The sequence below is a fragment of the Oncorhynchus tshawytscha genome, linkage group LG06 (genome assembly GCF_018296145.1).
Source record: "Oncorhynchus tshawytscha isolate Ot180627B linkage group LG06, Otsh_v2.0, whole genome shotgun sequence".
NCBI classification, from domain to species: Eukaryota; Metazoa; Chordata; class Actinopteri; order Salmoniformes; family Salmonidae; genus Oncorhynchus; species Oncorhynchus tshawytscha.
In genome coordinates, this window is record NC_056434.1 from 70,741,476 (window position 1) to 70,756,166 (window position 14,691).

The 14,691-nt window shown below is 42.4% G+C and overlaps 1 protein-coding gene across 1 annotated transcript in view; it reads left to right on the forward strand.

The window, feature by feature from the left end:
* tp53bp2a (tumor protein p53 binding protein, 2a) overlaps positions 1-14,691 on the forward strand; it is a 52,132-nt gene that overhangs the window by 11,443 nt on the left and 25,998 nt on the right. The window contains 3 exon segments of the mRNA XM_042323588.1: positions 6,810-6,957; positions 8,985-9,098; positions 14,602-14,672. Coding sequence (XP_042179522.1) covers positions 6,810-6,957; positions 8,985-9,098; positions 14,602-14,672 — 333 coding nt within the window.

The window sequence follows — 14,691 nt, forward strand, 5'->3', positions numbered from 1 at the left end:
GTTTCAACCTGCTGTTGAACTTATTGTTTTAAAATTGATCATCACAATGAGGTGAGTTAAAAGCATGATACTGTTTTGGTGATAAGTGTTTGATATGATTTTCATTTGCATTGATGTCAGAGGGGTTAGAGGGACAATAAGAGCCCCATTTAGGACCTGATGGTCGAGCCCCAGAGGGTTTTACCATATGTCACAACCTCTATCTTGATCATCTCTCTCGCTCTCTTTCTCATTCTCTCATCTCGTTATTTCTCTATTGTCCCCTTTCTCTCTCTCCTAACATTAACAGGGTCCCCTGGATGTCCTACTTTCCTTTGAAGAGCGTGATGTCAGCTGCTGCGCCTATTTCTGAGTGACTTTTCTTGTCCTGCTGGGATTTAAAGCATATTTGCCCTCCTGGAAAAAAGAGGCTAATCTAATGCATTAAAGCTCCATATTGAAGCGTCTGAGAACTATATGCTTGTCTTACATGATTTGTTGCCCCACTACAACCAAGCAGCCGCCGTCCATAAAAAGCTTAAGTATCTGGGTCACTGTTATTTGAAACCTTGCTGACCAGATCTGACCAACCTCTCCTGCAAAGATAAAGCTTATACTCTGCTAGATCAGTTGAATGAGCCACACACACTGTAGTCCAGTGGTTTATAAAGGAGTGGAGTTCTGGCTCGGGGGTTGAAGTTTTTCTATTAGGCACAGTTCTGGGTTCAGCTTTAGGCACAGATCTGGGACCAGGACAAATAAAAACAACTAAAAAAACATCGCTGCCAGCAGCCATGGCAGGTTTCAAGCTTTGGCCCCATAGCGCAACCAATAAACATCTTCTCCAGAACCGCTTGACCAATCAGCACCAACTTTGGCATGTTGCATCTATGGATGCACGTCTTTGAACGCAATACACTCATTTTGTATGACAGTTTTTTTCATTTCCAACAGCGCCACTATGCAGCCAAACTGACAAACATGTTAACTAGAGCATGTGTGCATCTGTCAAATTCATTCACTCTGAGTCGAACAGATCAACAGATATTAACATGTATCCATTGTAGTGCCACTGTGTGGTCAATCTGAATGTGCTTGGAAATGTTGAGTGTTTTTTATTTTACAATGTGAATATTTAATTTAACCAGGAAGGGCTCATTTGAGATTTGAAATCTTTTTCATTACACAGTCATTACACAATTACAGACAGACATGAAAAGCTATAAGTATTCTAGTAAAAACCATAGAATTCACAAGAGTATGACAAAATCATAAATGAAAAACATTGACAGGTCAGGGAATCAGTCTCAAAATCCTTCATCAGTGATTTAAAAACACCAATCAGGACAAGTTCTTCCAGTTTTAAAGTATTTTGTAAGGTCTTCCAAGACAATGGGGCAGAGTACATAAAAGCCCTTTTACCAAATTCAGTTAGGACATTTGGAACAGTTAGCAGGATAAAGTCCTGCGAACAAAGAGAGTACCCACCACATTTCTGAATAATACATATGTCCTAATAAAATGGAAGTAAACCCAAAATGACTTTGTAAGTAAAAGTATACTAGTGACTGAGCCTGCGAGTGACTAGAAAAGGCCAGCCAACCTTGGTTTACAAAGTGCAGTGGTGCGTAAGGGTTTTGCAGTTTAAAATAAATCTCACTGCGCCATGGTAAAGGGTATCAATTGATCTCAAACACTGTCTAGTAAAGGCATAAATGTAGCTGATACTAGCCGACTCCTGGCTTCAAAAGAAGAACTGGCCTTATTCCTAAAATAAAATCCCAACTTCAGCTTCAATTTTTTGTAAGTTGTTGAATATGCAATTTAAAAGAGGTCATCATTAACTAAAATGCCAAGATATTTATAAGAGGTTACAGTCAATCTCATTGCCCTGACAGGTAGTAATAGGTGAAAAGTTCAGAGGTCTATTTCTTGCTTTAGAAACACCATTAGTTTAGTTTTGTCAGTATTGAGGATACGCTTCAATTGACACAAGGTATGTTGAACAGTATAAAAAGCAGTTTGCAAGTTATGGTAAGCTTTTGTAAGAGACAAGGCACAACAATAAACAGTATCATCAGCATAAAAGTGAAGTTGTGCATTTTGGACATTTTTTTCTAAATTATTTATATAAATAGTTCATAAGAGGGGACAAGTACAGAGCCCTGGGGCACACCATTACAGACAGATAATTTTAACAGACATGAGCCCATCAAATTGAGTGCACTGAGTTCTAGCAGACAGATAGTTAGCAAACCATGCAACTACATGCTCCAAAAGACCTCCACTTGACAATCTCTGCCTCAGTGTAGCATGATCAACTATATGAAACACATTAGAGAGATCTGTAAAAAGTGAGACACAGTGCTGTTTTGTCAAAGGCTCAGTGATATCATTTAAAACCTTCATGGCTGCTGTAATTGCGCTATGCTTCTTCCTGAAGCCCGATTGGTACATTGATAAAATAGAGTTTGTTTTTATATACTATTTTAGCTGTTCACTCACAAGGGTTTCGAGTATTTTCACCAGGGGTGACAGCTTTGAGATCGGCCTATAATTATTTGAAAGAGTTGGATCTCCCCCTTTTAAAAGTGGTAGGACAAATGCTGATTTCCAGATCTTTGGAATTTCATTACATTCCAGGGTTAGATGGAACAGAGGGGTTCTGCTATGAAATCAGCTGCCAAATTTAAAAAGAAGGGATCAAGAAGATCAGGACCTGCAGGCTTTCTCTGATCTAAGGATTTCAGGGCTTTATGTACCTCCTGCACTGAGAATGGCAAAAAGCTAAATGTTTGACCAGCTCTCGCTGGTTAATCCACACAAGGTTATATAGAGACCGAGGATACTGAATCAAACAGCCTACCAGATGATACAAACTGCTCATTGAAAAAAATTCAGCATTTCAGTTTTGTCAGATACAGCAACAAAGTCCTTCAGTACAACACTTAAAAATCATACAATATGATTTTCTGGATTTTTGTTTTAGATTCCGTCTCTCACAGTTGAAGTGTACCTATGATAAAAATTACAGACCTCTACATGCTTTGTAAGTAGGAAACACTGCCGATTTTGCAGGTTATCAAATACTTGTTCTCCCCACTGTATGTACCAAATTTCATGACTAGGTCAAAAGGGGTGAGGGGTGTGACCTTTCAAAGTTTGCATTTTCAATTGCTTGTTATAGCGCCACAATGTGCCCAATTGACATGGCATTGCATGAGAGGATGTGGCCCATGGGCTTTTACCATTACGTCAAGTTGCACCCTCCTGGGTCTTAACATCTCACAGGCAGGAATTTGCCCTTTTTTTAAACCAAATCTGCGGAGAACTGGAATAATAACGGCAACAAATATGAATTTCACCCAGATTTTCTGTTTGAACCCATAATAATTCTGTATTTAGGAACTTCATTAGGTGGGATGTCCCTTTCTGATGTGGAAGTTTGTGAATTATTTTTTATTTATTTAACTAGGCAAGTCAGTTAAGAACAAATTCTTATTTTCAATGACGGCCTAGGAACAGTGGGTTAACTGCCTGTTCAGGGGCAGAACGACAGATTTGTACCTTGTCAGCTCAGGGATTTGAACTTGCAACCTTCCAGTTGCTAGTCCACCGCTCTAACCACTAGGCTACCCTGCCTAGATGATTCTGTCGTTCTTAAAACCCTTTCCCTTCATCTGGGGTGGTCCTTTTAGAGGGTGTGGCGTGAACCACTGTGACCCTTTCATATACAACCCCCCATCATCATAGGACTTCCGAGTGGCGCAGCGGTCTAAGGGACTGCATCTCAGTGCTAGAGGCGTCACTACAACCATGGTTCGATCCCGGGCTGTATCACAACCAGCCGTGATTGGGAGTCCCAGAGGGTGGTGCACAATTTGGCCCAGCGTCGTCCGGGTTAGGGGAGGGTTTGGCCGTGGTAGGCCTTCATTGTAAAATAATCATTTGTTCTTAACTGTCTTGCCTAGTTAAAGGTTAAATAAATCAAATCACAGGGTGAATCATGCTTGGCTTACTTACCAAGCATGATCTATGGCTAATTATTTAATCATTCAATAAAGTGGCCATTTGCGTCCGTATTTAACCAAACTGGACCACCTAGATTGCATTATTGGCGGTGATATTAACTGTGTGTATTGTGAGATCGCTTTTGATTTCTTAGACCTGAGCATTTAAAAAAAGGCCAGAAGAGAACAGTTTTATGGTTAGAACGGACTCTTAGAAGGATGGCTACTAGGGCTGTGACAATTATTTTTTTCCATGGCAAAAAATTGTCCTTTAAAAACCTGCTGTATGTAAAATATTGTATAGTATAGCTTGGAAAATAAATACATGTGACTCTGGATGGCAACATCATTTGGTTCCCGACATTAGGGCTGTTTAACTGAAGAAGTTAAATCAGCTTTGTGTTTTGTTTCCTTGTCACAAAACTAACAAGTATAACTGGATTGAACCTTTATTTAACAATACGGGTATCATCCAGACCCTACTGGCTACCTAGTTAGGACAATGTCAGTGTTCTGAAAATACAGGTTAAGTGAATGCAGTGTAGTTTGATGCCATTTTGGAATCCGCTCTAACCTTTCTGGTGCTCTCACATCCAAGCGACAAGGAGGGGAATCCACTTTAGACCATTGAGATGCAGTGATGTGGAGCCCACTGTGCTGAACCTATACTATAGCCTGTCTTTGTTTTCACTGAGAGGGCTTTAGCTGCACTGCCCTCAGCCTTTGTGCCTGGGTGACCTGAATGACCCAATGTCCCTAATGTAGCCCTCCAAGGCATGGCTGGGCTGCGTATTCTTTACTGTGGTAAAGTGAATAGTATACTGCTTCTACATCACTCATATAGTCTAACCAAGGGGCATGAGCTGGAGAACAAACTGGATCTATAAAGGATGTTATTCTATTTAAGTTAGCTGACATAACAGTACTAAAGTCGACGGGAATGATAGAATGATGTTCCTTGGGCTGGGTTGGGTCAACGAGGGATGATGTACACACACACACACACTGAGTGTATTTAGTTCACCTTGTACCATAGGTTTATCCACAGGAGACCTCGGAATGCGTTGTTTATTTTATAACAGTTTCATTTCAATCTGTCACGCCAATATCTGTGCAGATTACTGCAGAGCGCATATTCCACGAGTGGCCCAAAGCTTCTGAAACGCGCATCTGTTTATGACAACAGGGGGTTTTCAGCGTGGGGGGTCAGCATCTGTAAAGGGCTTATTGAACCAAGTTCACTGAAACATTACAATGGGATTGAGGCTGGGTTCTATTCATTCAGTGGCGTGTGTTTTTAGATTAATCCAATGGGTTTTTAGTGGCATGCTTTCTAGTAAACTATCAAAGACTTGAGTCCCATCTCGCAGTCATTCTCAGTGTTAGATCTCACCGTCTTGAGGCCAATGCAGGGGCAGCCTCGGCAACAACTTCAAATTTTCAAATTCAGTGAAATTTGGCAGATAAATGATTTTGGCTGAATAGACAGCCCTTCAGCCAGAGCTACAGTATTTCTACCCTTCAAAGTGCTCTGCTTGTTAGCAGTAGGGCTGTCATCGTGCCGACAGCCTTGGTTAACATAAGCAGGCCATCAGCAGGGAAAAATGCTAGATACTCTACTCCGGTTTCAATGTGGATACAGAGGAACGAGGGCACAGACAATATCTGTTTTATTTTTTGTCTGATTCCATTTTGTCTTTTCCCAAATGCCTTTTTTTCCAGTTTTGTTTTTCCAGGTTTCTGTTTTTTCTAGTTTCAAGTTTTCAATCTCAAAATCACAATTTATTATTTATAGAAAAACAACAAAAATGGATGTTCCTGATGCTTAAACCACATCAGGAGACCACTTTTGAGGTTTGTGAAAAATCTTAGAAATGTAGAGTCTTGGGTGTAGTTGCTCTTTAATTAAACTGTGCTCCAGCCAGAGACCATTATTTGGTTAGCTACATTTCTGTAGCGCTTATGTGATTGCAGAGTTTGCAAACCAAATGGCTACTGGATTAATGCAAATAATCACGATACAATTCTGCCAGGTCGGCACAGGCTACCTTGTAGTTAACATTTAATTGAGAAGGTTTTTGTCAAAGCCTTTCCATCTACCAGAAGACGGTTATCATTACATTAGCATCGCTGACGACTACCCAAAGTGGTAGACAAAAACGGACACACAGACATGCAGGCTTGTGCTGATGCCTCCAGAAAGTGAAGGGAAATGCAAATCATTGATGCAGTTTATTCATGTCATATGATCATCTTGGACAAATGAAAGCATTTTCTAATAAGATCAAAACATTTGAGTTCATTTCCTACTTAAGATCAATATATTTAGTTCATTTCCTACTTAAGATCAATATATTTAGTTCATTTCCTACTTAAGATCAATATATTTAGTTCATTTCCTACTTAAGATCAATATATTTAGTTCATTTCCTACTAAGTTTAATACATTTTAGAATATTGTTGAATTCCGTGTTAATGTATGGATTCCGTGATTCCGTCCGTGTTCTCCGCAGCATGTCGCTATCAGTGTCGTGCAGGCAGGTGCGGGGCTTTTAGATAACCATCACTGAGAGTTGCATATGCAGGTTTGATAGCCTTGAAGTTGTCACTGTCTTACAATATTGTTTGTGTTTTTAGGATAACTATTTTTGCCATGTGTCTTATGCCTCAGTGGGCATCTCTAGCCTTCATCAACTCTGATCATAACATTTGTGAAGTTGTTTATGTGAACAGTAGACATTACAATAGGGTGCGATTTTCAAATGTTGAAGGATGTCCTCATTCTAATATCCCATGGTTTGTCTCTTCTCTGTCCCTCAGATGTTCCTGACAGTGTACCTCAGTAACAATGACCAGCATTTTACAGAGGTGCCCATTACCCCAGAGACGCTGTGCCGGGACGTGGTGGAGCTATGTAAGGAGCCTGGAGAGACTGAATGCCACCTGGCTGAGATGTGGCGTGGATCTGGTGAGCCTTCTCCCCCTTCACGCGTGTATATGCCTGACAATTACCACCCCTATGCCTGTTATTTAGGCACCTGGACTAGTACCAATGTCTATGATCTACTGGTTACTTGGGGAAAACACATCTTGTCTTCTAAACAAACCCCAAGATTATATAGAACATAGGGAGAGTTTTGAGAGAACATACTATTTTGGAAGGGACACAGAATAAAGGCTGGCTGTGTGCCAACTGGCCAGATCTTTGTCTGTGTTGTCTCTGACGCTGACAAGCTGGGTGTATTATCTTTGTAGCCCACCACACAGATAACACATCTCTCACAAGTCTCTCTCAAGTGGAGAAATACGACTTCAGCCTTGCACAATCCCTGCAGCTGCTCTCCAAGAATTCTTAGAACTCAAGTACCTGTGGTTAGAAGTGGACCGTTTCCATGGTTGTGTGTGGTTGCCATGAGAGACGAGACTGGGTGCCTGTGTTCAGGCTGGAGTACCTCTGTGTCCTTGAGGGGAAGATTTTATAAGTGCTCAAGTGAAATCAGATTAATTTTGCACCTCTTTTTACAAAGCTGTTTTATTCTTTAGGTTTAGATAATTCCAACAAGAAAAAACAGGCCGTGCGTTAATACTGTCCTGATTATTTCACAAACTTTTTTGTTATAAGAGAATCAAATCAAATGTATTTATATAGCCCTTCTTACATCAGCTGATATCTCAAAGTGCTGTACAGAAACCCCAAACAATCTAAAACCCAAACAGCAAGCAATGCAGGTGTACAATCTCGGTGGCTAGGAAAAACTCCCTAGAAAGGCCAAAAACCTAGGAAGAAACCTAGAGAGGAACCAGGCTATGAGGGGTGGCCAGTCCTCTTCTGGCTGTGCCGGGTGGAGATTATAACAGAACATGGCCAAGGTGTTCAAATGTTCATAAATGACCAGCGTGGTCAAATAATAATAATCACAGTAGTTGTTGAGGGTGCAACAAGTCAGCACCTCAGGAGTAAATGTCAGTTGGCGCTTTTCATAGCCGATCATTGAGAGTATCTCTACCGCTCCTGCTGTTTCTATAGTGTTGAAAACGGCAGGTCTGGGACAGGTAGCACGTCCGGTGAACAGTTCAGGGTTCCATAGCTGCAGGCAGAACAGTTGAAACTGGAGCAGCAGCATGGCCAGGTGGACTGGGGACAGCACGGAGTCATCATGCCAGGTAGTCCTGAGGCATGGTCCTAGGGCTCAGGTCATCTGAGAGAGCGAAAGAAAGAGAGAATTAGAGAGAGCATATTTCAATTCACACAGGACACCGGATAAAACAGAAGAAATACTCCAGATATAACAGACTGACCCTAGACCCCCGACACATAAACTACTGCAGCATAAATACTGGAGGCTGAGACAGGAGTGGTCAAGAGACACTGTGGCCCCATCCGATGATACCCCCGGACAGGGCCTAACAGGCAGGATATAACCCCACCCACTTTGCCAAAGCACAGCCCCCACACCACTAGAGGGAGATCTTCAACCACCAAGGTATGAGCAACGTGGTTGGACCGTTTGAAATGCATTGGTGCACTAATCAACCATGTGTTTTAGTACTTCTGTGTAATGAAGAGAAGACGCAAGATGTGTAGCGGTTGGAGTGGTTGTGTAACGGGTCAGCTGAAAACATCAACAACAGGTCATTGTCCTTCCCTGAGGCAGCACCTCTCAGAAAGATGAAGTGAAAACGGAAATCTTGATTTAAATGCCTCTCCTTAGACTGTAGCCTAGTCCAGTCAGTCAGTGTGGTCTGACCGGATTAACAAACCACACAACACATCATACGACACACACCTTGAGTTTTCCTTCATTTTCGCTGCGCTTGTCACTTTAGTCCTTGTATGTAAAACGCATGAATACTGATAGGTGGGTCAAAACACATTTTACAGGGGGTGTCCATGTCAATATTTCTGAAGCCTGGGGGGTGCACTGCTTCTGTTCTCTAAAATCCTAAACTTGTGTGTTCTCTATTCTAATCCCCCCCCCCCCACACACACATCAGAGCGACCTGTAGGAGTCGGGGAGAGGATGCTGGACGTGCTCCAGCATTGGGGGCAGCACAGGGCAGAGGTGCGCTTCTACCTGCGCCATGACCGAGCGCCCAGCAGAGAATCTGGTGAGTTCCCAATGACCTGACATTGACAAAGTGCGTACAGAAGAACACAAGCACAACCACACAGATACATTTGGAATTTATTTCAATTGACTGATTTTCTCAAATGAACTGTACATACATCAGACAGTGTAAGGACAATCTCAGACACGTAACAAGTTGTTAGAAAGGAGAAACCCAGACAGCCCTCCCCACAGGATAGGGATTGAGCAACAGAAGCCTAAAACCCCTTTGATCCTGGTGTGCCTATGGATTTCTATTACCAGACTTCAAATTCCAGACCCACCTTAATTAGCATAATGCTCTAGAGCTGTCACCGAAGGGATGTTCAAATCACATCCCCATAAGGTTGTTACTACTTTGTTTTTCTTCAGGGACATAAAAACTAGAGTTTTTGTCCACAAGGCGGTGTGGATCCTCTGTCCCTCGTTGCATAATTCCTAAACCCTCTACCATTCACAGTTGGTGTCTGGGATTAGATGGTCGTTTTCCTTTCTGGCCATTTTAGCCTGCACTTGTTTTCCCATACAGTTAGCTTGTTTGTTCTGAGGCCATGTCTTTGTAGTTAGTTGCCTTGTGAAGGACTAAAATTGATTAGCTTAGCATTGTGTTCTTTCCCACAGAGTTAGTTAGCCTTGTGGTACAATTAGCTAGCTAAGCAGTGTTTTCTCTCCCAATTTATTTATTTTTTATTTTATTTTACCTTTATTTAACCAGGTAGGCAAGTTGAGAACAAGTTCTTATTTACAATTGCGACTTGGCCAAGATAAAGCAAAGCAGTTCGACAGATACAACGACACAGAGTTACACATGGAGTAAAACAAACATACAGTCAATAATACAGTATAAACAAGTCTATATACAATGTGAGCAAATGAGGTGAGAAGGGAGGTAAAGGCAAAAAAGGCCATGGTGGCAAAGTAAATACAATATAGCAAGTAAAACACTGGAATGGTAGTTTTGCAATGGAAGAATGTGCAAAGTAGAAATACAAATAATGGGGTGCAAAGGAGCAAAATAAATAAATAAATAAAAATTAAATACAGTTGGGAAAGAGGTAGTTGTTTGGGCTAAATTATAGGTGGGCTATGTACAGGTGCAGTAATCTGAGAGCTGCTCTGACAGTTGGTGCTTAAAGCTAGTGAGGGAGATAAGTGTTTCCAGTTTCAGAGATTTTTGTAGTTCGTTCCAGTCATTGGCAGCAGAGAACTGGAAGGAGAGGCGGCCAAAGAAAGAATTGGTTTTGGGGGTGACTAGAAAGATATACCTGCTGGAGCGTGTGCTACAGGTGGGAGATGCTATGGTGACCAGCGAGCTGAGATAAGGGGGACTTTACCTAGCAGGGTCTTGTAGATGACATGGAGCCAGTGGGTTTGGCGACGAGTATGAAGCGAGGGCCAGCCAACGAGAGCGTACAGGTCGCAATGGTGGGTAGTATATGGGGCTTTGGTGACAAAACGGATTGCACTGTGATAGACTGCATCCAATTTGTTGAGTAGGGTATTGGAGGCTATTTTGTAAATGACATCGCCAAAGTCGAGGATTGGTAGGATGGTCAGTTTTACAAGGGTATGTTTGGCAGCATGAGTGAAGGATGCTTTGTTGCGAAATAGGAAGCCAATTCTAGATTTAACTTTGGATTGGAGATGTTTGATATGGGTCTGGAAGGAGAGTTTACAGTCTAACCAGACACCTAAGTATTTGTAGTTGTCCACGTATTCTAAGTCAGAGCCGTCCAGAGTAGTGATGTTGGACAGGCGGGTAGGTGCAGGTAGCGATCGGTTGAAGAGCATGCATTTAGTTTTACTTGTATTTAAGAGCAATTGGAGGCCACGGAAGGAGAGTTGTATGGCATTGAAGCTTGCCTGGAGGGTTGTTAACACAGTGTCCAAAGAAGGGCCGGAAGTATACAGAATGGTGTCGTCTGCGTAGAGGTGGATCAGAGACTCACCAGCAGCAAGAGCGACCTCATTGATGTATACAGAGAAGAGAGTCGGTCCAAGAATTGAACCCTGTGGCACCCCCATAGAGACTGCCAGAGGTCCGGACAGCAGACCCTCCGATTTGACACACTGAACTCTATCAGAGAAGTAGTTGGTGAACCAGGCGAGGCAATCATTTGAGAAACCAAGGCTGTCGAGTCTGCCGATGAGGATGTGGTGATTGACAGAGTCGAAAGCCTTGGCCAGATCAATGAATACGGCTGCACAGTAATGTTTCTTATCGATGGCGGTTAAGATATCGTTTAGGACCTTGAGCGTGGCTGAGGTGCACCCATGACCAGCTCTGAAACCAGATTTCATAGCAGAGAAGGTATGGTGAGATTCGAAATGGTCGGTAATCTGTTTGTTGACTTGGCTTTCGAAGACCTTAGAAAGGCACGGTAGGATAGATATAGGTCTGTAGCAGTTTGGGTCAAGAGTGTCCCCCCCTTTGAAGAGGGGGATGACCGCAGCTGCTTTCCAATCTTTGGGAATCTCAGACGACACGAAAGAGAGGTTGAACAGGCTAGTAATAGGGGTGGCAACAATTTCGGCAGATAATTTTTGAAAGAAAGGGTCCAGATTGTCTAGCCCGGCTGATTTGTAGGGGTCCAGATTTTGCAGCTCTTTCAGAACATCAGCTGAATGGATTTGGGAGAAGGAGAAATGGGGAAGGCTTGGGCGAGTTGCTGTTGGGGGTGCAGTGCTGTTGACCGGGGTAGGAGTAGCCAGGTGGAAAGCATGGCCAGCCATAGAAAAATGCTTATTGAAATTCTCAATTATGGTGGATTTATCAGTGGTGACAGTGTTTCCTATCATCAGTGCAGTGGGCAGCTGGGAGGAGGTGTTCTTATTCTCCATGGACTTTACAGTGTCCCAGAACTTTTTGAGTTAGTGTTGCAGGAAGCAAATTTCTGCTTGAAAAAGCTAGCCTTGGCTTTTCTAACTGCCTGTGTATAATGGTTTCTAGCTTCCCTGAACAGCTGCATATCACGGGGGCTGTTCGATGCTCATGCAGAACGCCATAGGATGTTTTTGTGTTGGTTAAGGGCAGTCAGGTCTGGGGAGAACCAAGGGCTATATCTGTTCCTGGTTCTAAATTTCTTGAATGGGGCATGTTTATTTAAGATGGTTAGGAAGGCATTTTTTAAAAATACCCAGGCATCCTCTACTGACGGGATGAGATCAATATCCTTCCAGGATACCCCGGCCAGGTCGATTAGAAAGGCCTGCTCGCAGAAGTGTTTCAGGGAGCGTTTTACAGTGATGAGTGGAGGTCGTTTGACCGCTGACCCATTACAGATGCAGGCAATGAGGCAGTGATCGCTGAGATCTTGGTTGAAGACAGCAGAGGTGTATTTAGAGGGGAAGTTGGTTAGGATGATATCTATGAGGGTGCCCGTGTTTAAGGCTTTGGGGAGGTACCTGGTAGGTTCATTGATAATTTGTGTGAGATTGAGGGCATCAAGTTTAGATTGTAGGATGGCTGGGGTGTTAAGCATGTTCCAGTTTAGGTCGCCTAGCAGCACGAACTCTGAAGATAGATGGGGGGGCTTGATGGCCAATTATGGCTTAGCTTTTTTTCTGTGCTGTCTATCTAATTTCTTCTTTCTCATAAAGCTTCCTTTGCTAGCTAACTATATAGACTATATTAAGTTATGGTGCTAGGAATTGCCAGGGACCTCACGATATGATATTATCACAAAACTTAGGTGCCGATACGATGTTTACTGTGATTCTCACAATGCTATATGTATTGCGATTCGATATTGCAATTTGATGTTCTAAACATATTGCTCACTATGTGTCTTCTGCAAAGACACGCACGCACGCACGCACTCATTCATACATACATACATACATACATACATACATACATACATACATACATACATACATACATACATACATACATACATACATACACACACACACACACACACAATGGGTGTACAAAACATTAGAAATACCTTCCTATTTTTGAGCTGCACCCCCTTTTGCCCTCAGAACAGCCTCAATTCATCAGGGCATGGACACTACAAAGGGTCAAAAGCAATCCACAAGGATGCTGGCCCATGTTGACCCCAATGCTTCCCACAGTTGTGTCAACTTGGCTGGATGTCCTTTGGTGGTAGACCATTTATTGATGCACACAGGAAACTGTTGAGCGTGTAAAACCCAGCAGTTTTGCAGTTCTTGACACACTCAACCAGTGCACCTGGCACCTACTACAATACCCCGTTCAAAGGCACTTAAATATTTTGTCTTGCCCATTCACCCTCTGAATGGTACACAATTGTCTCAGGACTTAAAAATCCTTCTGTAACCTGTCTCCTCCTCTATATATAGAGAGAAACTGTGTGATGTGCGCATTGACCTCATGGAAGAAAACATACAAAACGGAATTCAAATAATTGTGTGTGTGTGTGTGTGTGTGTGTGTGTGTATATATATATATATATACACACACACCTACTCATTCAAGGGTTTTTCTTTATTTTTACTACTTTCTACATTGTAGAATAATAGTGAAGACATCAAAACTATGAAATAACACATGGAATCATGTAGTAACCAAAAGAAGTGTTAAACAAATAAAATATATTTTAGATTCTTCAAAGTAGCCACCCTTTGCCTTGATGACAGCTTTGCACACTTGGCATCGAGGCAAAGGGTGGCTACTTTGAAGAATCTGTTTTAGATTTTTGTTTAACACTTTTTTGGTTACTACATGATTATATAAAATAATACCTACTCATTCAAGGGTTTAGTTTTGTGGTGTTTTTACAAATCAATGTATTAATATAATATTGTCCAAAAATATTGCGATATGTAACTATCAAAACAGTTCTCCCCATCACTATTAAGTTAGCTAAGTAGGCTATTCAGTTCATTTGTCATAGCATTACCTTATAGGCTAATTATTCATTCAGAGTTAGCTTAGCATGTTATTGTGCCCCTGCGCAGTCCCCCAGGCCTAGCCAATATTTGTAGCAGATTTTGTCCAAAACTATTATGTAAGTTGCTTGGTCACGGGCCGGTGCTCGAGGGATGAAATCAGTTCCACTGGCTCCCTAAGGCACCCTCAACACACAGACACAAATACACACACAGTCAATGATCAGCCCCTCAGAGACCCAGGGTACTGTAGTAAATCCTGGGATTATGACCAGTCTCTGGGCGACACTGATGTCTTTGTGCTGGCTGAGTGGCTTAGCTCGTCGCTAACGCTAGCCCGTCTGTGTTTGTGTAACCTGCTTGTGACTCCTCCCCTCCAGCCGAAGGAGCCTATTGCAGAACGTGTGTGTCTACTGTATGTGGTGTGTCAGTGTGTGGTGTATATAAGGGCGAGAGCGAGAGACGTTTGCTTCACTCATATCAGCTTTAGTTCCAATGAACACTTTGCGTGAGTTTCTCATAGTTTCCTAACAGGCTTGGTGGCTTTTAATGTTAGTCAGGACAACTTTTTATGCTTTAACCTTCTCTCTGACTGTTTTTGCTGAGGTTTTGGATGTATGTTTCAGGTGGCTCACGAGGATCAGACTCCAAGAGGAACGGAGTGAAGAGCACCTGGGATAGACGGGGGGAGAACGGGGTGAGTTCAGAAACCAGTG